The sequence below is a fragment of the Nesoenas mayeri genome, assembly GCF_963082525.1.
Source record: "Nesoenas mayeri genome assembly, chromosome: 8".
Classification (NCBI taxonomy): Eukaryota; Metazoa; Chordata; class Aves; order Columbiformes; family Columbidae; genus Nesoenas; species Nesoenas mayeri.
In genome coordinates, this window is record NC_137554.1 from 19,438,744 (window position 1) to 19,462,514 (window position 23,771).

At 41.2% G+C, this 23,771-nt stretch overlaps 1 protein-coding gene across 1 annotated transcript in view; it reads right to left on the reverse strand.

Annotated features, from left to right (window-relative positions):
- The window catches only part of TEDC1 (tubulin epsilon and delta complex 1), a gene marked incomplete at its 3' end in the record, with an annotated part of 66,861 nt that overhangs the window by 19,858 nt on the left and 23,232 nt on the right, over positions 1 to 23,771 (reverse strand). Inside the window, exons 5-6 of the mRNA XM_080348790.1 lie at positions 22,544 to 22,642; positions 2,301 to 2,387 (exon numbers count right to left, since the gene is read on the reverse strand). Coding sequence (XP_080204916.1) covers positions 2,301 to 2,387; positions 22,544 to 22,642 — 186 coding nt within the window. The remainder of the gene's footprint in view (positions 1 to 2,300; positions 2,388 to 22,543; positions 22,643 to 23,771) is intronic.

Here is a 23,771-nt window from a genome sequence, read left to right on the forward strand (position 1 = left end):
TAATAGGATTAATTACAGGCAAGGTCATAATCTCTCATAAGGACATAACTTGCATTTAAAATTATCTTTAGAAATCGGAGAAGTGACAGCAGTTGAACAGCACAGCCTACACACAGGCAAGGAAAAACCAAATGCATAATTGCTGGCGCAGCAGCAACACTGCAGGAAGAGATGTCAGAAAACCAGAAGTCACCAATGTCATACTATTAAAGTCAACTACCATTTCAGAAAGTACAAACGCAAGTCTCTGTGATAGTGTAACACTGATATATGGGTGAGGCACCTGAAGTTAAACAAAGACAAATAAGAAGGAAAATCCCATATGAGAGCAGCAACAACCATTAGAAGTTTGAAAGAATGGCCTACAAGGAGACATTAAGAGAACCAATTTTGTTTAGCCTAGAAACAGAGACTGGGAATGCAGTGACATGCTGGCAGCCTTTGCTTGTATGAAACATTGCTATAAAGAGGATGAGAATATTCTCTCCCCCTGCCTTCTCTGCAGGCAGGTTAAAACTCTGCCTTAATTCACATCAAGAGGTTTTTAGGCTCATACAAGAAAAAAACTTTGTAAGATAGCTAAGAATGGCACAAGCACCCTACAAAACCTCCTTTCCCATCAAGCATCAGCATTGCTCACTGCGACAAAGCAGCGCTGGGACCAGCAGCTCATGCTGACCAAAGGGCCAGCTCATGACACCTCAGACATCCTCTGGGCACCAACAGCCTAACTAAGTGCATGGAAATGAGACAAAGCTGGTTTGGGTTTGTTTTGGCAGGGTTTTTTGTTTGCTTATTTCTGGGGGGTTTTTGGTTTGACTTGGGTTTTTTTGATTTTTGGATTTAGGTTTCTGTTTGTTTTGGTTTGGGGGTTTATTTGTTTTGGGTTTTGTTTGCTTTGGTTTGCACTTCTGGTTTGGGCTTTTGTTTTTGTTTCGGTTTTTGTTTGTTTCAGTTTGGGGGTTTTGACTGTTTTGGTTTGGGTTCTTTGGTTTGGGTGTTTTGCTTGAAATTCACTAAATGACAGAATTTTAAAGTAACACGTCTGCAGTCACTCCAGATGCTGTAGTTTTGCCATGGTCTGTCATGAAGACCTGGCAGTAGCTATGCAAGAATCACCCCGTCCATCAGATCAATACAAAACACAGGTTAAGTGGAAAGAGAAAACTTCTGTATCCCCCGAACATATCTCATTCCCATACATCCTACAGATCTAGGAACAACCACCATCAATAGCAAAACAAAAGAAAAAGGTAAAATTGACATCCAGCCTGTTGAACAATTTTAAAAGATGTGCTGGTCAGGGTTTTTTGCAAGTATTTATTTAGAACTTCAGGAAACACACACACAAACACTCACAATGTTCCCCACATTGTTGAACATGTCAGAGACATATGTCTGGGTGGATGTAACTGGAAGCATTACAGCATTTCAGTGTATTTTACCTGTTTGAAGCCAGACTTTTGCTAGTGTTGATATTTTTCAAATAACCAGAAGGTAGGCATGCAAAGCAAACCGCATTATATAGTAATGGCAATGGGAATGGCTCTGCATTGGAAGTACTCTTCAAGACAGGTGAGGTAATTCTACACTCCTGTGCCTTGCTTTTAGTGTAGAACAAGGTATATGGGCAATTAACAGTCAGCTCACCGATTCTCAAAATTTTGTAAGCTCATACAGCTGATGTGGTGCTCTAAAGAATTATTTTCAGCAACTGTGAGTGGGCAAAAGTTGTAGAGAGAAGTGAGATGGATGGCACCATTTATGCTCACTTGAGAAGTCGTAAGATGCATAGAGAAAGGCTTATTGATTTTCTCATGATCATTCAACACAGTTCAAGGGGAAATCGGCAGTTTCAACATATTATTTGGCTGAGAAAAATGAAGTTGTTTTCAATATTGGCTCCTTGCAAGTGTAGTTGTTCTCAAGTCTGTAATAAAGCTTAGAGGCCCTCTTCTGAAGAACCATTTAATTTTAACAAAATGTATGATTGCTATGCTTAAAAAACATTAAAGAAGTTAAGATCAGACATTTTAATTTGTGTTAACTGTATGAAATTCTGCCACTCTGCCCTGCAATTCCTCAGCTTAGCTAGGCCAGTCTTACTCAAGAAAACAGAGGGATGAAGGAGAACTAAGGAAACAGCCCTTATTTTACCAAAGGCGTTTTCACTTCTTCTCAAGTGCTGTTGAACAGTTGGTTTGCAGCATTTATTTCTGTGGGAAGGGACCTTTGGAAGTGGTCAGCTATTTGTTAGAGTCAAGAATACTGCACACTTTGAAATTAGCTTGATTTGTTACCATCCACTGCCAATAAACTGGTTCCCGTTGCTTCCACTCCAGAAAGGCTTCTAGTTGCATGGTCTCAGACTCCAGAAGCTGTAACAGCTAGAATGAAGGAGACAAAAGAAAATCAGGTAACATTGGTCACTTGTGCACTAAATGAGATGTGTGTTTGTTCTCAATTACAAAGAGAGTGGTGGTGGTACATGGGACAGCGCTGAGAAAACTGTAAAATCAGCTGCAGAAACATGATGTGATTTATTCCTCATCCCAAATGTACAAATATTCCCAGCTTTTACATAAATAAATGTGAGTTTCCATTATGTTTTGAGGGATCAAAGACCAACTATCCTGATATATTAAGGCCTAGATGCATGACCATCTTCAAATCTGCTACGCTTCTTGACCACCAAAATAAGCCATGTTTCTCTAAGAGTTGTTGTTTTGGTTTGGGTTTTTTTAATCTATCCACCCACTCACATTTATCAAGGCTGTAAGGTCTAAACACCTTCTCCTCCAAGCCATGTACAGTATTCTCTTAGCTAAAACTTACAGGGCTATCTTTGACTGGGTTTCCTCATATTCAATAGCAATGACCCCAACTGTGATATACAGGTACCTCCACTAATCCAATGCATCTCCTTCCCATGCTGCTCCCACACCTGGAAAAAGCTCAGAACTCCAGTATCTCTATTCCTCTCTGCTTCCTCCCTCCAAAGCTTTCATTCCTTATTCAGATCACTCACACTGAGATGATCTCTGATTCTCTGAAATAGCATGGAAGAAATCCCTTCAAAAATGTTACGTATTTTATAAATGGTCTGATCTGCTGCATGAGGAATCCTCCCTTTACCTGAGCACACTTGAAGGAGAGAGGTTATGTTCTATCTATATGAATTATAAATTTTTCATAAATATATATGTAACACACATTTGTGCACACACATATATGGAGAGACGGTAAAACAAAAGTTCTTGGAAAGAATTATAGATTAACAAATTAGGTATAAATCAGGGCTTACCAGCTTTAACCATTTCAGTACTGGCCATATATTTGAAATTAACGATTTTAACACAAATCTGACACCAAAGGCAACCTTTTAAGATGACACAGAAGCAGTATATGGTCTCGAGGAGAAGGATAAGGACCAGATCAGTACCAGTTAAACCCACCCAATACAGACAACCATCTTCTGCTAGCTTTATTTGATTTAGTTACTTACTACATAACATATAATTTAAGTAACTGCAAAGCATGAGTTGACTTTGCAATTTTATTCTACAGATAGAATTTGAAGATAAAGAAATCAAAGAAAGGAAGGCATTTTGCGAGAGTAACTGCTGGAAATTATAAGCAGGTTGCTCTAAACCACTGCCGGATCCAAAATACAATTATTACACATTTATTCGCACAACTGACACTTGGCATTATGCTCAATGACTCCGCTAGTTCCAAGCTCAGCCAGCATATGGAAGGTGGAAGAATGAGTTTGTCTCCTTTATTCTTTTCTCCTTTTTTTATAGGTATATCTACAGCACAAATGGGCTACATTATGGGATTGGAGGCTGACAACAAAGCCCAGGCAAAAAGTTGATTAAATATTCAGGCCAGAGCTAAGTTACTGTATTTTAAAGTAGCTTTATAATGTGGTCATGAGCTGCATGTGATTGCAGTATGAATATGCTTTGTGACAGCTAAAGAGGGCTGAAGGTTGGAATGTGGAGCTTTTCATTTTAGGCCTTCAAAAAGAATCCTAGTAAAAACACAGTCAAAACTAGAAAAGCTCCAGAATGTCAAAAAAAGCCACATGTCACTTAATTTCACACCACAACTGAAAGGAAATGGTTCTGAAATATCACCAAACCTGTAAATGATCTATTGGAGTTAACCGACCTTAACATCAAAACTTTCTGAGCAGTCTCTTAAGCTCAAGCCTTGGATTTGGGGTTTTTTGTGTTGCCTTTTTTTTTTTTTTTTAAAACTGCTCCATTAGTGATGCAAAACTTGAACAGCTCATTTGAAAGCATTCATCTGATTTGACTACTTAGGGCATCCTCACCTTTCACTAAGGTATTATCACCCTTGGAAATATCAGGCCAGCAACCGCACGCACGATCATTTCAGCCATAAGTCAGTAATGGGATGACGACACCGCTCATCCTAGGAGGACAGTTTTCAGCCTGGCTGGAACGTACCGTGCCAGCATTGAGCAGCCTGTGATACCCAACATTACAGTTTCTGCCCTGGGGGAGTGCTGGTGCTGTTTGCTCCCGGATGGCCATATCCTCTGCCATGCTTTGTATGGGCCTTGCAAGACTCTGATGGTATTGCAGCACAGAGAATAAAGCAGAACACAATAAAAACTAATGTACTACAAATATCCTTGAGATACCTTAGCAAAAACCATAAAAACAAATAAATGTTCAAGGCAGGGATGAGGACAACAGATTTTATGTCTGCATGCCATGAATTTGGTGACAAGGACAGTATCTACATGACCCAGGGCTGACAGGCTTTCAGACATACCTGCACTTGGCAAATGAACAGCTATCTACACCAGTCAGCTTCTTTCACCCAACCTCATCCTTTACTCCAGCTTCCGAGAGAGGTGGTGGATGTCCCATCCCTGGAGACATCCCAGGCCAGGCTGGACGGGGCTCTGAGCAACCTGAGCTGGGTGAAGATGTCCCTCCTCATGGCAGGGGGTTGGAACAGATAACCTTTGATGGTCCTTTCCAACCTAAACTATTCTGTGATTCTCTGATTTAACTAACAACACATTCTGTGACTTTGAGGTCAACAGCATATTTTTTCTTAGGTCACTCACTGCAGTCACACCACAGCTGCTACTTCAGCTCTATTTGCAATTGAGGAAACCAAACCCCAAATTGTACCTCTGCATTCTCCCCAAATACACTACTTTTTCATTTAGTACCACCAACAAAGAGATGTTTTTACATGTGATGAGCAGCTCCACTTCTGCTGCTACATAAACCTCTCAAAATGTAAGACAAATTCACAAGCTACAACTAAAGCTGCCCGCTCATTTTCACTGATCCAGGGACCCAGATGTTGTCATGCCTCCTAATGAAATTTTAAGACTAGTATCTGCAGAATAGCATTAATCTTGTCCCATGAACAAAGCAAAGCAGCAAGTACAAAATGTGCCTCACATGGACATGTAAGGGATGCTTAGGGATAATGTATGACAACTGGTTTTGCCTCGACACAAAATTAAGACTATGAAATCCATTTCTTTCATTCTTCTGGAGGAAGTTATTGCTCTAAAATACTTACACTGAGAGAAAAAGTAATGACAAATTCAAATTGCTAATCTCTGTGGAGAAGTAATTCCATAATGAATGCTGAGAGCAAACACTTTGCAATAACAGCTTCTCTAAACCATTGCACCAGTGATGGTTTCTTTACAAACGACTCGCAAGCAACAGCTTTGCTATAGATGCTAAACTGTGCTTAACAGAGCTGCCTTGGAGCAGGCTGCCAGGAAATCTCGGAACGATGCACAAGAATGCAAATCCCGTAAAGAACAAGCCTCGTGCCCTCTGATGTGTGGCTGTGATCTCCGAAGCCAAGCATCCAGCATCCAGCACAGCTCACAGACCTCAGGAAACTTCAGGAACATCAGCTACAGAAGTCCTAAGTGACCGCATCTTCTAGGTGGTTTTGGATACACAACAAGAGGCCAAAGTCGAGTCTTCTCTGGTATCCACAAATCTAACTTGCACCAAAATCATTATTTAGACATATTTGCAATTACCTTTTCTGTTGAGATATTAATCTTTTTCATGTTATTTACCAGCATATTGCTAAAATCATTGATGCCTGTAGACTTACAGAAATCAATATTTAATAATTTGCAGCATAATGCACCCTTTTCATAGGCTCAGTTCCAGAGGGCTCCCTGCAACAAGTATTTAATCTCTGATGCCTACAGATCATAATTTAACTACCATATCACTGGCACAAGTATTTTTCATCAAAAATTGGTCTATCTAAATATTCGGAAAATAATCCTATTGTTAGACAGACCAAAAAAACCTCAGTCTTTCAGCAATAAATTATGTTTCTTGGCTCAGAGTCAAAATGCTACTGATTTATCACCTATTCACGTATGGCTGTAGACAGAAAAATGCACTGGGCTCCAGATCGCTACAAACCTCACTTCAAGCACCAACATCTCTGAAGTACGACTCAAGGCTCGAGACAGGGTTGGCTTAGCATGAAAGCTTATATGGAGAAAGTATCAAGAAACTATTTAGTACTTTTATCTGTTTAATAGGAAATGGCTTTATTCAACTTGAATTTTGGTCTTCTGAATATCTAACAACTGCAGGAGAAAAGGTTAAGTGGAGAAGCTCCTTCCAAAAAATGCAAAGAAAGGGGTAAACACTTATGAAAAAGATACACAATTTACATTACCAGCAGTAAACCATAACTAGGATTAAACCTTTACAGACCTAAACAAGCATCAGCCAAAATAAACAAATGACAATACAGCTCCAGCTCTGCTACCAATACAAAACTCTCTTAGCAAAAAAACCCAAGCAAACCTAGACAAAGGAGAGCCTCTCAGCAGGCAGGCCGTTAGGTGGATGAAATATGGTTTAAAATGGCACATACTGCCCAGATTGCACTTTAGCGGGGCTAAGTTTTGAGATTCCTTCACAAAAACAAACTGGCCACAGAGAAAATCTTAATTTCATAAACATCTCAGGCTGAAACAAAAAAATCAACACTGTAGGTGGACACACTCAGTGCTCCAAGATTCAGTTCCACACTGTGATTCCTTCAGAAGCAAAGCTGGTTTAAGCCATTCCCATATACCCCTTGAAGGCTAAAGCAAAAATAAATAGGCCTGAAAACTAGACAGTCATGCTGGAGTAGTGTGAAGTACAAGCAGCTGAAGAGCAAAAACCAACAGAGCCACAAGGCAAATAAAGATCTACTCAAACCCTTCTCTGTCTGTGAAATACCGCTGAGGGTTGCGAGAGAGCAGTAGAAACACCACAGCTCGACTGTCACAGGGTGGAGAAGCTTTGGGTGGACAACTGCAACTCCAGATGCCTGGAAATATGCATTAACTCCTACACTTAGAACAAGAAATATGATTTTTCCACTCGCCAACACCAGTTTTATACCACTGCAACTGGAACTTCAGTTGAGCTGTCTCAGTTTCACATTGCTGAGAGCAGGGAATCAAACCACTAGTTAAAAACTTAAGTGACAAAGATCATCATTATAAAACATAATTGCTATTTGTGGAGGGATTTAGAAAACAGCTGTTTAAAATGAAACTGAAAGAAAATGGAATTTAAAGCAAGCAAAATGAGGCATTTGGCACATAAAAATTGTACTACGGCTTTCCCATTGATGAGCAATGAACTGGGATGTAATAGCGATGACATTCACTTGCAGAGGAACAGGTCAATGAATGGACCACTTGGCATTCTTCTCTGTGGAAATGGCACATATTAAAACAGGAAAAAGAAGACTGAAGTGCAAATTTTATACTTGAAGAGCCAAGATGAAGATGAATGAGAATAGAAAAGGTACATTTTCCTGCCCAATGGCACCACTAATTTAAGGTGCCTAACTTGACACACCTCAAGAGCCAAATTTTCAGGCAGCACTAAGTACCTTCACCTGAATATATGCTCAGTTAAAGCACATCTAGCAGGTACCAAAAAAATCACAGTTTACTTTAGAGAAATCTCATCCAAATGATTTCAAAGGAAAGCACTAAATTGTACACAGTACTGCCTGACAGCTGTTCATACTGTACTGCCAACCACAACCCCCATGTAGCTGATATCAAAAAAAGACCATTATTCATCTGTTTTATTCAGACTGTTTCTGTACACAGAACAAAGCACTATCCATAGTCAGGTTTTTTTCTTACTCCCTACATACTCACTTATTTTTGTATATTTTCAGCAGACTACGAAAATGCATATATAAATCAACAGGAACAAGCAATTTCTAATTTGCTTTTTAAACTCATCTGAATTCAGACCTGATGCCACACTTCTGAACAGTTCCAACATCCTGGTTTCTGTATTTCCACACTGGACGTTACTACACCATGAAAAAGTGTTAGTCATAGAAGGAGCATTTCCTTTGTGTCTGTGTGTGTGTGATGAGTGCTAACTTCAGCAGGGGAACTAACTCTTTAGGCTTTACCCTCCCTCTTTAATTATCACATCCATTCTTGCCACCAGCTTATTATATCCACCTACTGTGTCCTTCCCTGACATCCTTATCCTGCATTTGGCAGTGAACAGACAAAAACAGTATCCTTGTACAAAGCCAAAGAAATGCTTTTTTTTTTTTTTAAAAATAAAAACCAGCCTGTATCGCAAACACCTACGAAGTCAAGAGGTTGGCTTTTTTCCTTCCTTTGAGCTTTAATATTTTCTCTTCAAAATACAGGGCTATGTAGCACAGCTGTGCACAAGCGATGTCTTGCCCTCCTGTGGGGGCTTTTCTGTACAGGTTCATCTCTTCTTAGCCGAGCACACCATGGGCTGCCAGCCCCAGAGGCCACAAAAGGCTCCCACGCCTCCTATTCCCTCCCCACCTGCTCTGTGCGAGAAGAGAGGCTGGGAGGTTCAAGTTCACCACGTTTCTTGTGCAGACCATCCCACAGGTGCCTGACACCTCCCTGTCACCTGCTTCACCTACCGGGCTGCAAGGACCAGGCTGGATGAGCAGTGACATCCAGTTCTGCTTCAAGGGACAGCTCGTCAGGGACAGAGCTGCGGAGCTTCACCTGCACCTGCAGGGCACCATCAGATGTTCACCATTACTAAGGCTGGCTTGTACAGCATCCACCACAACAGAAACACAGCCTCTAAGCACTACAAAAAATGTTAAGTGTTAACCAAAATCTAGCTCTCACCTAAAGACATAAAAAGAAACACAAAGAACAGCTTCCACCATTGGAGATCCAGCAGCACACAGAATTATCACAGATGTTAACGTTAAACAATGAATTTAAGAAGTTATTCAATATGTAGATTAGTCAAAGCGTGCCAACTTGATATGAATACAGTTTCTCCCAGCCTAGCTCTTCTTTGACAAGCCATCATAGCCTATCACTGCACACAGGTATTTTCACACATTTAAAAATACACATTATTGACTAGAGAAACTACTAATTTAAAGGCTGCTACAGTCTCCCTTACATGAATTAATTTCCCCTGCTAGTCTCTTAACACACTCCTTTAAATTAAGTGACAAACATATTTAAAAACAACCACAAATCTGAGACCACTTGCAAAGCATGAGTAACAGCTGATTTTATACATCTATTTCCTTCACTATTAAAAAAAAAAAACAAAACAAAAATACCTGCCAGTGGAGCTGAGTTAACATTATGGGCCAATTGCGCACAGAGTTTAATTTTACAAGGCTATTAAAAAAAAAAACCTTTACCAGTCTCCTCCCAATCTGAGCTGCATTCTCCCCTTTAAAAGCAGATTTCAGTTCAGCTTTCCAGAAACAGTTCAGTTGTGACCAAAGCCATTACAACATATGAATTTAATCGGAGTTTGTTTCCTTAACTAGCATGAGGCTGGAGAATGCAGTGATCCTGTTTTGCTTGACTTTCTGGATGGCTTAAGTGTCTTTTTGATGCAGCAGTAAATGCGGGACTAAAGAGGTCCCAGTGAGGGATCACAAGAACATCACAGGTCTGGGGCACTTCAGGATCAGCCTTCATCAACAGTCAGATTTTGGCATGAGCCTGAAGCCCCTTTTCTGTTAGAAGCTGATAACTGGTTTCTCTTTTGGATGAAAACAACAGTAATGACTCCACAAGCAAAGATGCTGTGCACTCTCAAGTGGCTACTGTTAGCTTCAAGGCACGATTCCAAAGACAGGTTATGAGTTTTAAAGCTCCACACCTTCAGATTGTTTCGTGAGATACAATTTGTTCCTTCAGGGCCCAACATGCCAATTAAGATCTGCTAGGCTGGACCAGTGAGACCCTTTCAGACTCCATCACCAAAGAACAGCAGCAAGTAACAACTCTCACTCTGAAGGTGAAGAGGCAGCATGACCAGAGTATTTTGATGTGGAGACAAGACACATCTCGCACCACACATGGCGCTGCATATCAGCCTCAGCTGAGCCAGCTGATAAATGAAAATGTCATCATTCAGCTTACAGACACCAGATATGACGGTGGTACAAAGTTTTCTGCAGCAAGAGACAGAGCCTGCCTGGCCTCTCTGCACCAGCCCAAAGCACCACCCGAGCTGGGGCCGACTGATCCCATCACTGGGTTTGTTACAGCACTTCCACTAAAAAAAATGATCCAGTGCCAACTGATGACAAAGCACCTCAGCTTTCTCTCTCCAACTTATTAATTCCAGCTGCATCATCTCAGGTGGAATTATATTATAGTATGTCACTGTCGCTGTCATAGCATTCAAATTATGTTAAGCGCGGCATAAAACAAGCAAAAGCAGCAGTGAAACTCAGTATCATCCTAGCAGTTTTTCTGTCACTGGCAATCACAACTAAGTGTTCGAATCAGTCAAGCCATATAGCGCAGTTCCTACTTCAGTGCAGTACCTATCTACTGTGTTTCAGAGATACCTTCCTTGCTTGTGCTGTGGGAGATGAAGATATTGCCGCTACACAGTCCAACAATTTATGGAGTCTGTGATGAACCACTGCATCGTTTTTCAAGGACCAAGAACTCCACGTGCTTGGTCAATAAAATGTACTAAGTAATAACTCATCCCCAAAAAATGGTGATGGCAACTCCAGAACTGCAGCTCTATTAACTCCTTTTTTTTTGTATGGATAAGTTTAGCTGAAAGCAATATTAGTGACAAATTGCAGCCTGGGGAAATTTTCAGATCAAGGTAATAATGCCATGAGGTAGAATGATTTGCTTTAGTGTTGCTATATAATGCTGCCAGTTCTTCCAATGGGACACTAATTGCAGCCAGAGGCCACCTTGCTTAAAAAATATCTAAAGAAATATTTTAGCACTAAAACTGTCTGGAGTAATAAAAAAATAAAGCATCCTTCCCAAGAAGGGGCACTGGTAAAGCGAAATCGGGTACAGTACAGGGTTCAACAACTAAATGATTCACGACGAGCTAGTGCTTGTCAGCTGAAGAAGCTGGTCTCATGCCAACACCATGAGCCACCCAGCAGAACCACGTAAGTGGGAAGGGGCCTCTGGAGGTCTCTAGTCCAATCTCCTGCTGAAAGTAAGGTGCTCAGGGCTCTGTCCAGCAAGTCCTGAACATCAACAACTTGAGATATCACTCCTCCAGGATCTGGTTCCAGAGTCTGACCACCCTCATGGCAATTTTTTCCCCTTATATCTGGCTAGAATTTCTCATGCTCCATCTCGCATCTGTTGTCCCAGTGTACCTCTAAGAGCCTGGCCCACATTCTAGCCCCAGCCACCTCAGTGGACTTACTGGACTTGCTCCTGTGTGCCACTGTCCTTGTGCTGGGGACCCCAAACCAGACACCTACCACTCAGCCTCGCAAGCATGGGGCAGAAGGACAGGATCCCCCTTCGCTCCGCCAGCTGCGTTCCTGCTAACACAGCCCAGGATGCAGTCAGCTTTGCTGCCTGGGCGCACGGCTGGCTCCACCTAGACCCCCAGGCACTGGGTTTGGTTTGTGGGGTTTTTTTGCAAAGCTGCTTATTAAGCAGTCAGCTCCCAGCCTGTTCCATTGCAAGGGGTTACTCCATCCCAGACACAAGTCTTTGCACCATCTCTCACTGAGCTTCCAGAGGCTCCTTTCAACTCATTTCTCCAGCCTGGCTCGGTCCCCCTGCATGGCAGCACTGCCCTCCAGTGACTTCGCTGCGATGCCCAGGTTGGTACTGCCCACACGCTGGCTGGTGCTGTGCTCCATCCCAGCATTCACGCCAGGGATAAGACATTAAACAGTACTGGCCAAAAAGCTGAGCCCAGAGGGATGCCACTAACAATCAGACACCAACTTGAGCTCAGTGTTCCAAACCATTTTCCACTCACATTATCACTCTCCCACCCTATCTCTAACCAACTGAGCTACAAGGATGTAGGGATTTTCCTTGAGTGATACACAAGCACCGGCACATGCTCTGTCCCTCTGCCTTTCTCAAAGCTGTTTAAGTCCTTGTCCCTGTCTCCTTCTGGGAAGGGATATTCCACACTGCTTTGAATGGGAACTACCAGCAGGATCTGAGGGGGCTGTGGGGTGGAAAGTGCCTGTCCCAGAGCAGACAGAACCGAATCAGCTGGCAACAGCAGGCAGCAGATGAGCAGAAAACCATCTGATACCGCAAACAGTTGCAGGGAAGGAGAAACAAGAGAAGATTGTTTTGATCATATTCATTCTTTGAGATTTAAAGCAGGTTAGCTCTTGCAGAGGCTTCTTTCTTTCTTCCTACAGCATGAGGAACAGTCACTCCATACATTTCTAGCCTCTCCAACCTCCCTAAATTAACTCTCCCATGTGCACCCATTGATCCCTTCTCCTGTCACCAATCCCAAATTTCCACCCTGACCTCCAGCTGCTTCCTGGCTCTGGATAATCCATCTTCCAGACAGGATCTGGAATCAAGCCCCACTGCTTCTGGAGCGGGGTAAAACCTCCAGAAGCAGCACAACAGGGACAACCAGGGAAGTCAGGAGAGGAATTCCTCACCCAAGGTAACTGGTCTGCTGTCTGCCACAACAGGAGACCATACAAAGTATCCAGAGGCAAGTTGTTTATATTTAACATTTTTTTCCAGAGTCATCCCTTCTAAAATTAACTTGAATCTGCCTTAGAAATATCAATGTACATTATCTTGCACAAATTGATTGCTCTTGCCTCTACCATGCCCAGCTGACCAGAGCCTTTCACTTTCTTAAGAAGGATCAGGAACCCAACTACAAGTAGACACTGTCTAAAAGCAGCTTTGAAGTAATTTGGCCTCTAACTCTTTCTGATTTTACACGGCTAGCAAGGGTTGCAGCTGCTCTGTCTCATTTTTGCAAATGAGTACCTGACCCACTGTTGTCAACAGGTTTTAATAACTACTAGAGTAAACCATGTTTTATGTGATAAATGTCAGCAAATGAACTGAAAACCAATTGCTTACAGCATTTTGGAAGGAAAATGACATGCCAGCCACCCCCTCCTTCTGTAGAGTGAATCATTAAAAAGAGGCAGAAATAAAATTCTTTGTTTCTGCCACGCAGCACAGGGTGGGCAGCACATGCTGTCGCTGACAGTTCCTTTGCTTTCTTAGTGCTTATTCTTTCCTTGCGATGAAACATGAGAAGGAAAAAAGATATCTGAACCACTGCGAGGTTTTTTGATTTCATTTTTAAATTGTTTTCACAGTAGCAACTCTCCTACTCTACACAGAACACATAACAACAACCAAATCACCCCATTTGTAAGAGAGTATTCACTGCTGCTGCAGTAATTTTAAGGAGGGGTTCCCATGTACACAGACAGAGGAAACAAAATACAAGAGCTTTTTCAAATTTCAGTAACCTTCAATGTACCCAGCTTCAAACCAACTGAGCCTTCTCCCCGAAAAACAACAATAAGTATTCAGGATTTTAAAGGTGATCTAGGCAGTCCTACTAAAAGGACCAAAATGCTTTAATGTATTGTGCGAACACCCTCACGCACAAGGAAAATGCGGCTTTCCTCGTACAGCTCATCCTCCCTGCAGGCTCAAACTCTGGCCATCCCAGGGTAGCAGATTTCACGGTGCACGGCCCCACAGAACACACTCTACTCCTGACACTAAACCACCAAAACACCAAACTAGAGATACCTAGAGAGAAAAAAATAAAGCTTTCAACTAACAAAACCCATGACGGTTTAACGCCAGCTCTTGCTCCATCGTTCAGCTTACATATATCAGAGGAAAGGTGCGGTCTAGGGCAGGGCTCTCAGCCAGGGTCCCAAACTCAGCTCAGAGCAGGCGCTGCTGAGCTCCTGACCTTGCTCATCACGCATCTGTACAGCACAGAGGCTGCATTTCCTTTGAGCCCACAGGTGACCTTCAGACCAAATCCATCTGTACAGCTTCCACTCTTTCTTATTTGAACAACCACCATCAAAAAAAAATCAAGTGCTCTGGATCATTCAGCTCCCTCGAGCTTTCTTGCGTGAGCCTCCAGGCCTCCTGCATTTAGGTGCTGGAGGTCCATATATAATTCAGTATGTTATCAGATCTGTTCTCCTTTGCAATATTAATATGTCAGCTCCCATGTTAGTTCTCACCAATCTGACTACCATGCATGTAAAATGTCTAAAGTAACTGTGGCTGAAACAAAAACACGAAACATTAAGTAATTTAGCAGGGGAAAAAAAGCACTGGCTTTGACTGGCAGTGTTGTTCAGAGCACATGGCAGTAAGTACGTTTTACACTTTTAGTGCACAATCCAGCAAGATAACTACTAAGGTTGGAAACTGAAGCATTCCAAGTTTTAAAGGGCCAGAATTCGAGCTGCCTAAACAGCACCAGATTTGACCATCCCATGTGCATAAGGTCTAGAATTACGTGACAAAAAATATTTCTCTTCATAATCTGTCTCACCAAGGGCCCAGAATGGCTGATGCTCACTCCACAAGCTATTCCTTTTATTTTTAAATTGGATATTATTCTGCCTGTTCTTCAGAGGGAAGCCATGGACTTATTTGCCATACGTCATTCAAATCCCATTCCGAAGACAGAATTTTTATCTTCCACATAAACAAGTTATCTTTCCTAATAACCCATGTGAGATGAGATGATAGTATTATTGTCATTTTACAAATGGGAAATGAAAGCAAAGAGATGAAAGTAAAACACTTCCATTTTTCATTTTTGATGCCTTAACTGAGACTTCTGAGATGCGATTTTCAGAGGATTTTAAAATTACTTCATGGATCTATCTACTCAGCACAACTCAACAACTTGTAGAGATGCTTTAGGTCAGCTCCAGTGGAAGAAACCAGGTAGGTGATGCAGGCTGCATTAACACACACCATTCTAGCAGCTCTGGGACCCAGGCTAACCCTTCAGCAGAGCAGCATGCTGCGAGGACCTGCTGCACCATCGGGGTTACGTCTGACATTCCCAGATGATGCTGCCTGCACCGCTGAAACCCTTGAGGGGCTCCAAGCAAACGTCCCGCCAAGTGCAGTAGCAGCCAGGAACACTCAGCAGTTCCACAGATCAGAATCCTGAGCATCAAATTGGATGCAGAACTCATCAGCAGCCCAGCATGGAAAGTCTAGTTTAAGTAATTTGCCGCAGGGGACTTAAGAACGCAAAGGCGGAGGAGCATTGCAGCTCTCCAGGATAAAGCTCCAGCTCCTGACTTCACTGAAGAGCCAGAGCACAGAGGCTCCTCGCTGTCCATTCTGCCCCTCTGCTCTGCTCCCGGCCTGCAGCTCCATTCCCTGTGCTCTTCAACCTTGGAATGGTTCAGTAAAAGCATGTTAAAGACAGGAAGAGAGAAAAATCTGAATACTTTAAAAGGGCAAAGCATTTGGTATTTTTATTCAAAGTGTTGTTGCGAGCATAATTATGCAAATTCAAAAAACTTGTCATAATTGACCTTTTCAAAACATGTGTGTCCATGAGTATAACATACAATTAATTCATTGGCAAACTCTGAAATTTATTAAAGGTCAGCAATTCTAGAACTTCTGACATCATCATTAAAAAACTTTCTTAAGATGCACTTAGCAGCAATCATCAATGAAATACAAGCTTGCTTCAGAACAGGTAAAATTTTTGATGCATTGAGTTAGAAAAACCTGTACCTTTACAGAAGTTCTGTAAAGGGAAAATAAAACAATTGTTCTTGCCACAGAATCTATCAGCTTACTTGTTGTTCTGAAAATTCAACAATGCCAGAATCGAAAGATTCTGGTCACCTGAAGCCCTGTAACTACATTTAGAAAACCATCAGGAGTCACTACTGATTCAAACCTAAGTTTACTCTGGCACTATGTAGAGTAAGTCTAAAATCTCATTGAGTTTAGATCCTTTGGAGCTTGGACTGTCTCTTCTGTCCTATTGCTCCAAGATCTGTGTGACAGACCTTCATATTCCTTTGGGGAAGATTGATCTCCACCTTTCCAATCTCACTGACAGCAACACAGTCCCTCCCCACCTGGAAAACTGGTCCACACTACAAGCTTCCTACAATAAGCTCACACAAACCTGGTGTAACGCCTAGTAAAGTTAATCTCCATGAAGAGTTCTGTGGAGTCAAGGCTGGCCAAGGAGGGATTTCAGAGAAAACATGCACAGGAAAACCAAAAAGCACCACCAAAACAAAAAATCCCACGTTTTCACAATACTCACAAGCCCCGATGCAATTAGTCTTTAACTTTATATTGTATTGGCTTTCATGCAGGGTCCTCTTGAGAAATGTGAAGCATTTTTTCCTTTAAATAAACTGAATCATGATGACAAATAGGCAAAGCAGTCCTTAATCAGAATGGTAGTTACCACATGAAATAATGATCCTGTTCCAAGATAGAAATGACGGTACCATGGCTTTTACCAAGGGAATGAAGCAATGAGCATAAAAAAAGCTGAGGGCCAGATCAAACAGAATTATTTGCCAGAGCATCACAGAAAATAATGAATCTACAACAATTTATACCGATGAAGGCAGCTTGCCCTTGAAGCTCAAGGTTATTTTTTCAGAAAAGAACAAACTTTTTTTTGTGGAATTTGCATGCAGTACAAGTCTTTGCTTCCTGAATTAATCTTCTCCACAGCAGCATCATGGACTATAGCAGGAATGTGATTTCGTTTTCCATTGGTACCTACACTCTGAGGAATGTGCTGGTTCAACTGCTTCTTGTAGAACAGATGGAAGGGCATCATAAAATATCAGATGGTCCCCTAGCAGACTCTTTGAAATTCAAATAGGCTACATACCCTTCACCCTGCCATACAAGACCATAACAGGGTTGATTACGGAAATACTACATACTGACACAGGTCTGCATCAAATCAGTAAGGTGACACAGTGTCAAGCATAGAAGTAGAGTTTTAACTGTTTATTTTCATTTAGCGCCTGCCTGCAGTGTCTGTCACCACCCAGAGCGGTATATGAAGTCCCAAACAGCCAGCACAAGGACACCAAATATAGCCCAGCACACAGCAGCTGGAATTATCCTGCCATAGTTATTTCATTTTCATCCAAGATGGTCAGCAACTTCAGATCCATTTCTGGAGATAATGCAATACCATGGCAATTATTCAGTAACTAGATGAGTAACATGTTAGATAACAGACTTTGGTTTTGCTGCTCTGCCTCCACGTATGTTCCAGGAGGTGGTATGGACCAAAACAGACCAAAAACTCTCATGTGATCTTTGTGCACTGGATATACGGGTCAATCTTACCATTTAACATGCCTGTGCAGGTAAAATACTTCAGCAAATCAGGACTTTATGCAAGAAGTGCATAAGCCCACATGTGCATGCACACGATACAAACTAAAGACTCAAATTTCATGCTAGGTAACTAGTAAATGCATGTTTAACGTTTTTAAAATTCAAAGCCTATCAGTTCCAAATGCTCCCAATGAGTGTACTTGGTCTGAAAATAACACGAGCTCTCTAGTGTTTTGCATTAATTCAAACCTTGGGCTATTACTCACAGAGAATAAACCTGTTGTGTCACCCATCTGTAAGAGCCATCTGGGACAGATGTTTTAAATGGAAAGTGCCACAAGATTTAGGGTCGAAAAATCAACTTATCTTACAACTTGATAATTTCCCCTTTAAATGTCCCAATAACAAATTATGGAGTCCCATCTGACTGAAGGAAGCAATACACACACTATACATTGGCTTCTTTCCCCAACACATGAACAGTCCAGAGAGCAGATCCATGCTATGCCCATACCATCCCACTCAATCCCTGCTGTTCAGAGAGCTAAACCTCCCCTAAATTTTTATGGGCATGGAACTGCCCATACATTTTTTATGCAAGGTCAGACCATTTGCTTGCTCCTGTTTACTTGCTACCAAGGACCTTAGTTCCTTAAACCAAATAAATACTTTTCACAAAATTCTGAAATAAAATTATTAGCTATTCACAACAAAGTTTTATGAACTTCTCTGCATGTCCATCTGGCAGACAGCTGCATTATTTATTTGCTGTCACAGTCAGGAAATCGATCTACTAGCATTTAAAGGTGTCATCTTCACTCATCACAATTTCAATGATCACTCCAGGACTGCCAGAATTGTACCAATGACCCGAGTTCCAACTAGAACTTTTAATCTCTGCTAATCACAAAAGCAGCAAGATTAAATTCCATATATAAAGCAGTATATGAAGACACACAAGAAGCTAAAGGATTAGACTGCTTTGCTTCAAAGTTCATTGATCTCTATATGGTAACAATTTGATGAGAAAGTTAATTTAATGACTCTGAAGTGCAACACAGATTTTTTCAGACTCAAGGTAAAACATCAGAACTGTTGACACTGCAACATAGAATTAAGGTAAATGGGCTTCACAGACAAGAAGAGGATTATATTATGCTCACAACGATGAAAAACTACCCAATTGTCACAACCACCATCCTCACAGTCGCAAGAGGCACATGACTGCATCCTCAGAGGTAGACCGTAGTGCCCTGGAAAGTTTGGGGCAGGCGTTGCTTACCCTCAGCCACATCTTTGCACACTTTTGCAACACTCTGCAGGCCAGAGAGTGCTCAAAAAGACATGAGGCAGCCTTGGGAAAGGAAGGACATACACGTAGAGGTCAAGAGCTGATATCAGCGTATGTACTTCAGCTGGAAGTGGAACACCAGCTGAAATAACATCCCCTCCCATCACTGACACCCCTGGGTGGCACAGGACCAAACACAGTTGTGACTGCATCTCACAGCCATGTACACATAACCACAGCCAAGCCAAACTGCAGGAAAAGCTGGAATTTAAATCATGGCTCACCAGAGAAAAACATAATTAAAACTATTACACTTGGAAAACTTCCAACGCTATGAATCTGACAAAGATATTTATGATGATAAAAAAATAATAATGTCCAGTAAAATCCCTGTACATAAAAGCTGTAAAAGAGTTTTATAGTCAGAAATCCAAGATAAGAACATTTTAAACAAATTAACATGCAACTATTCCATTTCATAAACTGAAGTTTAACTTCACAGCTCTCTGTATCCTATCACACTCTTCCTGTCAGACTAAACATCTCTTATTTTATTAGAGGTCAGTGCAACTTATCTTATGGGATATTTTTGATGAAAATGAACTCTCAGTTTCAATAAAACCAGCCCCATGTAATTTCTGTGATAGCTAATTTTTTGACACTTCGATCCACCTTGCATTTCCATCCTTTGAAGGGTGCCTAACATGAGGAGAAATTCAAAGCAGCATTCACCAATAGGGGTGCGTTACAGTAAGACATAATATTGACATGCTTGCTCTTTTTATTGATCCATGCAGCACGTTGTTATTTGAGGTAATGTTAACAGAAATGTCACATTACTTAAAGAGAAAAAATTATTTCACAGTTTTTGGAAAAAACATTTGGCAGAGTGCTGCCATCTGCACCAATATTTGAAAACCAAGCTATTCAAATATGCATAATTTACTTAAATTTTATCAAGATATTTGAAAATTAGAGGCTTTTTATTGTATTTTGCAAAGAAGCCTCACTTTGCAGATTGAATATTATATCCATATGGAAAACTGACACTGAAATAGCCTTGCCTTTTCAAGCCCATACCACCTTGTTACATTGGGCTCTTCATACATACCGAGCATATGACTTCTGGAAGCTGCTTTTGGAAAATAAGGGTAAGGGGACACAAAAGCTATGAAGATTGCTCAAATTATGGCAATCAGAATTTTAAGTTTCTCAAAAATACATATACTGAAGTGTTGTGATGATTTCCTGCATTCTTCCCTGTTTATTTTAGGCATAAGAGAGCAGCTCAGAGGAACTCCTTTTCTTGAACAGGTCTGAAAGCTTCCAGAGGTTAAGAATTTCACAGCTGATTAGGCTGACAAACAATTCCAATTTTGGACCAGTCCAAGCAGCAAGTGACAAAAGAATGTCCAACACACATGCACTGGAGCTTATTTGTGATTGCACCTGTTAAAGCCCAGAAACTGGAGATGGAACCTCTGGCCACCCACAGTTTATTTGAAGAAAAGATCTGCCCCCTGCCTCTGTCCCTCCCCTTGTTTTGAAGGGGTGTCCCTTGTTATTTGTATTTGTTGTTTAAGCTGGGGAAAGGTGCAATGAAGACCCCACAGATTTTAAGTAAGGAACACAGCTGCCCACTAAGCCTCCTTAACTACAGCACTTGACCTAACCACAGCGTTTAAAACAAAAAGATTCCTTCCAGTTTATCCTGAGCCTCCACTGCACAGCACACCTGAAGCAGACATCCAGAAAAAGGGATCTCCATGCAAGAAAGAAAGCTCCTGGAATGATTCATTAACAGCACAATCAAAGCCAAATAGGCTTTATTAGAGTATCGTTACGCTTTACTGTAACAGATCAGTGACCTATCCAGGGTAAGGCTTTAGAAAAAGGTAGTTGTAAAGTCCTTCTACACAGCTTGGAAGTTTCTAGTACCAGCCCACCAGACCTTTCTGGACATTTGCTAAGCTCTGGAAGACTACAAAGCGTAGGCTTCAGAGGACTGTGCTGCTGTGTGCTCTGAGCTGCTAAGCAAACCATAGGAGGGGGACTGTGAAGCCAAAATGAAAAAGAAATCTCAAGCTGACTCAGCCCTTTGCTCTAGAAAAACAGTAATTTTCTAGGAAAACGTTCAAAACAGCTGAACCTTATCAAGAGGCCGGATGCAAACCATTCATCCAAGGAATGCTCACTAACAAAAGACTAACTAATGTGGACTTTACTTTAGGGTCTTTGAACATAAGACTATCTCTAATCCTCAAATCTACTTATCTGAATTTCTTTGTGCACGGTATTTACAATGCCCACTTCTGTTTTTAAGGCAGCAGCAGAAAGAATATTTTGAGTAAACAGACATGGACAGTCTGCAGAAATTTGCCAAATATTGATTTTGTTAGGGCTGAGCTTGAAGTTTCAATCTTGTTTCAGTTTCATATAGAATGAACTTTTACAAACTGATTTGTAAAACAAATATATTATATTATATTAAAACAAGTGAATTGTACTACTTCAAATAATAAACTGAAACATCTATGATAATTGAGTATTTGAGAGCAACAGAAATACACACTTAAGTGTAAAACAGCACTCTAGGAAAAATGATGCTGTCCTAGGATGTTCTGTCCGAACACTTCTTCCAAGTAGCAAGTGATAGGACAAGAGGAAATGGCCTCAAGTTGCACCAGGGCAGGTTCAGATTGGATATTGGAAAAAATTTCTTCACAGAAAGGGTTGTCAAGCATTGGAACGGGCTGCTTAGGGAAGTGGAAGTCACCATCCTTGGAGGTGTTTAAAAGACGTGTTGATGAGGTTCTTAGGGACATGGTTTAGTGCCAGAGTTAGGTTATGGTTGGACTCAATCTTGGGGGTCTCTTCCGACCAAAATGATTCTACGATTTCATGATGACACATAAGGAAACACTGTTTTACTGTGATGATAATTGAGCATGGAGCAGGTGACCCAGAGAAGCTGTGGAGTCTTGGAGCACGGGAGTGGACTAGGTGACCTCCAGAGGTCCCTTCCAACCTCAATCACTCTGCGCTTCTAAAATATTTCTCAAAATAAAGCCCCTTACTACCATCCAAAAAGGGAACCAACTTGTATCATCTCTGGAACTAATGAATGCTATCATCAGGTTTGCTTTGGTTTTCCTGGACAGATAAATCGGGTCTCTCCATGTTCTCACTGACAAGCTGCTCAGGCAAGGCCAGAGACAGAAGCTCTGCCTACCTGTCCCAGGTGTGGTTACTGGTAGCATACAACAACAGTCAGTCAACTGATCAAGCATATTTTATTCTACAAGCCCTTTCTTCAGTGGCACTTTCATTCAAGTTTCTCTCCACTCCCTGTCTACCAGTTTGTACAAAATTTAGCCTAACACCTTTATGTCTATGTTCTATCAAACTGGAAGAAACCATTTGGTGAATACAAGTGAAGAAACTGACAATTCGATATATAAGCCCTTATTTCTATTGGAAACAAAATTTTTAAAAATGTTAGGAGTATAGTCCTCTGCTGAACAATGTGTGTGTAAAGCTTACTAAGCATTCAAGAATTACAAGAGAAGTATTACCTGTTTGTAGTTCTCCGGTTGTCTAATGAGATCTGTTTCTGTGACAGAAAAATGTCCAAGAGTCTGGTCCATATGAGAGCCACTAGTGAATAAATGGATCTGAAATAGATTAAATTAAAAGGTATTTGTCAGTACAAGGACAAGATCATTAACAACAACATCATTAGCTCCCATCTAATTGCTGCATGGATTAGAATGGTGATGAGAACCAGCAGTTACAAGTGGTTTTTAGTTTTTTCCTTAGTTTCAGGAAAATACGTAGTTACAGTAAGTTTCTTTTTTACTGCTATATATTGTTGGCTTTCACTTACTGGGACCTTGTCCCAGCTGCACTGGTGATGGTATCATCAATTACTTAATGAAGAAGCCTCCCAAGTTAGTCAAGGGAACTATAAAAAGCAATTCCTCCTATTCAGAGCTGATCCCTTTGTTACTGTAATAACTGCAGCTGCCAAACAAGATAGCAGTGCACATTTGTCAGACAATCGCTCATATTTCATTAATATTTCTGCCAGAAGACACAGAATGTTTCCTGCGTTTCTTCCTTTATTCTAATATGAACTTTATCATACACTTGGGTATTGACAGCTCTTTTAAAGTTGACAGGCACTAGGTAATTATCAACCCTTCCGTGAAACTTCAGAATATTTTAGCGTTCTTTTCCCAAAACTCACTTCTGGTGACAACCATCTGTCACATGTACAGAGCTATGAGGGTTTAAAAATAAAAGAGCACCTCCCCGCACAATGTTCTTCCTTTCTACTTGCCACTCCTCTCCGTGCTGCATTCTTGCATAACTCTGGCTGCCAAACCTTTGGGCCTCCAGCACCAGGGATGGATTTCAGCCTCTCTTCTGAAGAGTGTTGCTGCAGCAGCATCACTGGCTAAAGCCCAAGATAAATACTCTAAAGGTGTTCACAACAGAGGAATAAGGTGTCCCTCTGAAACCAGACAACACTGGAATAATTCAGTATTTGTAACTGAAACAGAGAAGATGAGAAGGAGGCTTATTCATAGCTCACACACACTCGCACAACAGGAAGAACTTCTGCTGCATTAAAGAATGAGCTGTTGAGATCTAATGGCAAATTAGCTTTAGGAAAAAATAAAGGTTTTCAAACCAAATCTCTCAAGACAAAGATATAATTAACCAATGTAGTAATTTACAGAGTAACATGGTAGATTCTTCATGCCGAGAAGCAGATGTATCCAACAATTGCAGTTTAAC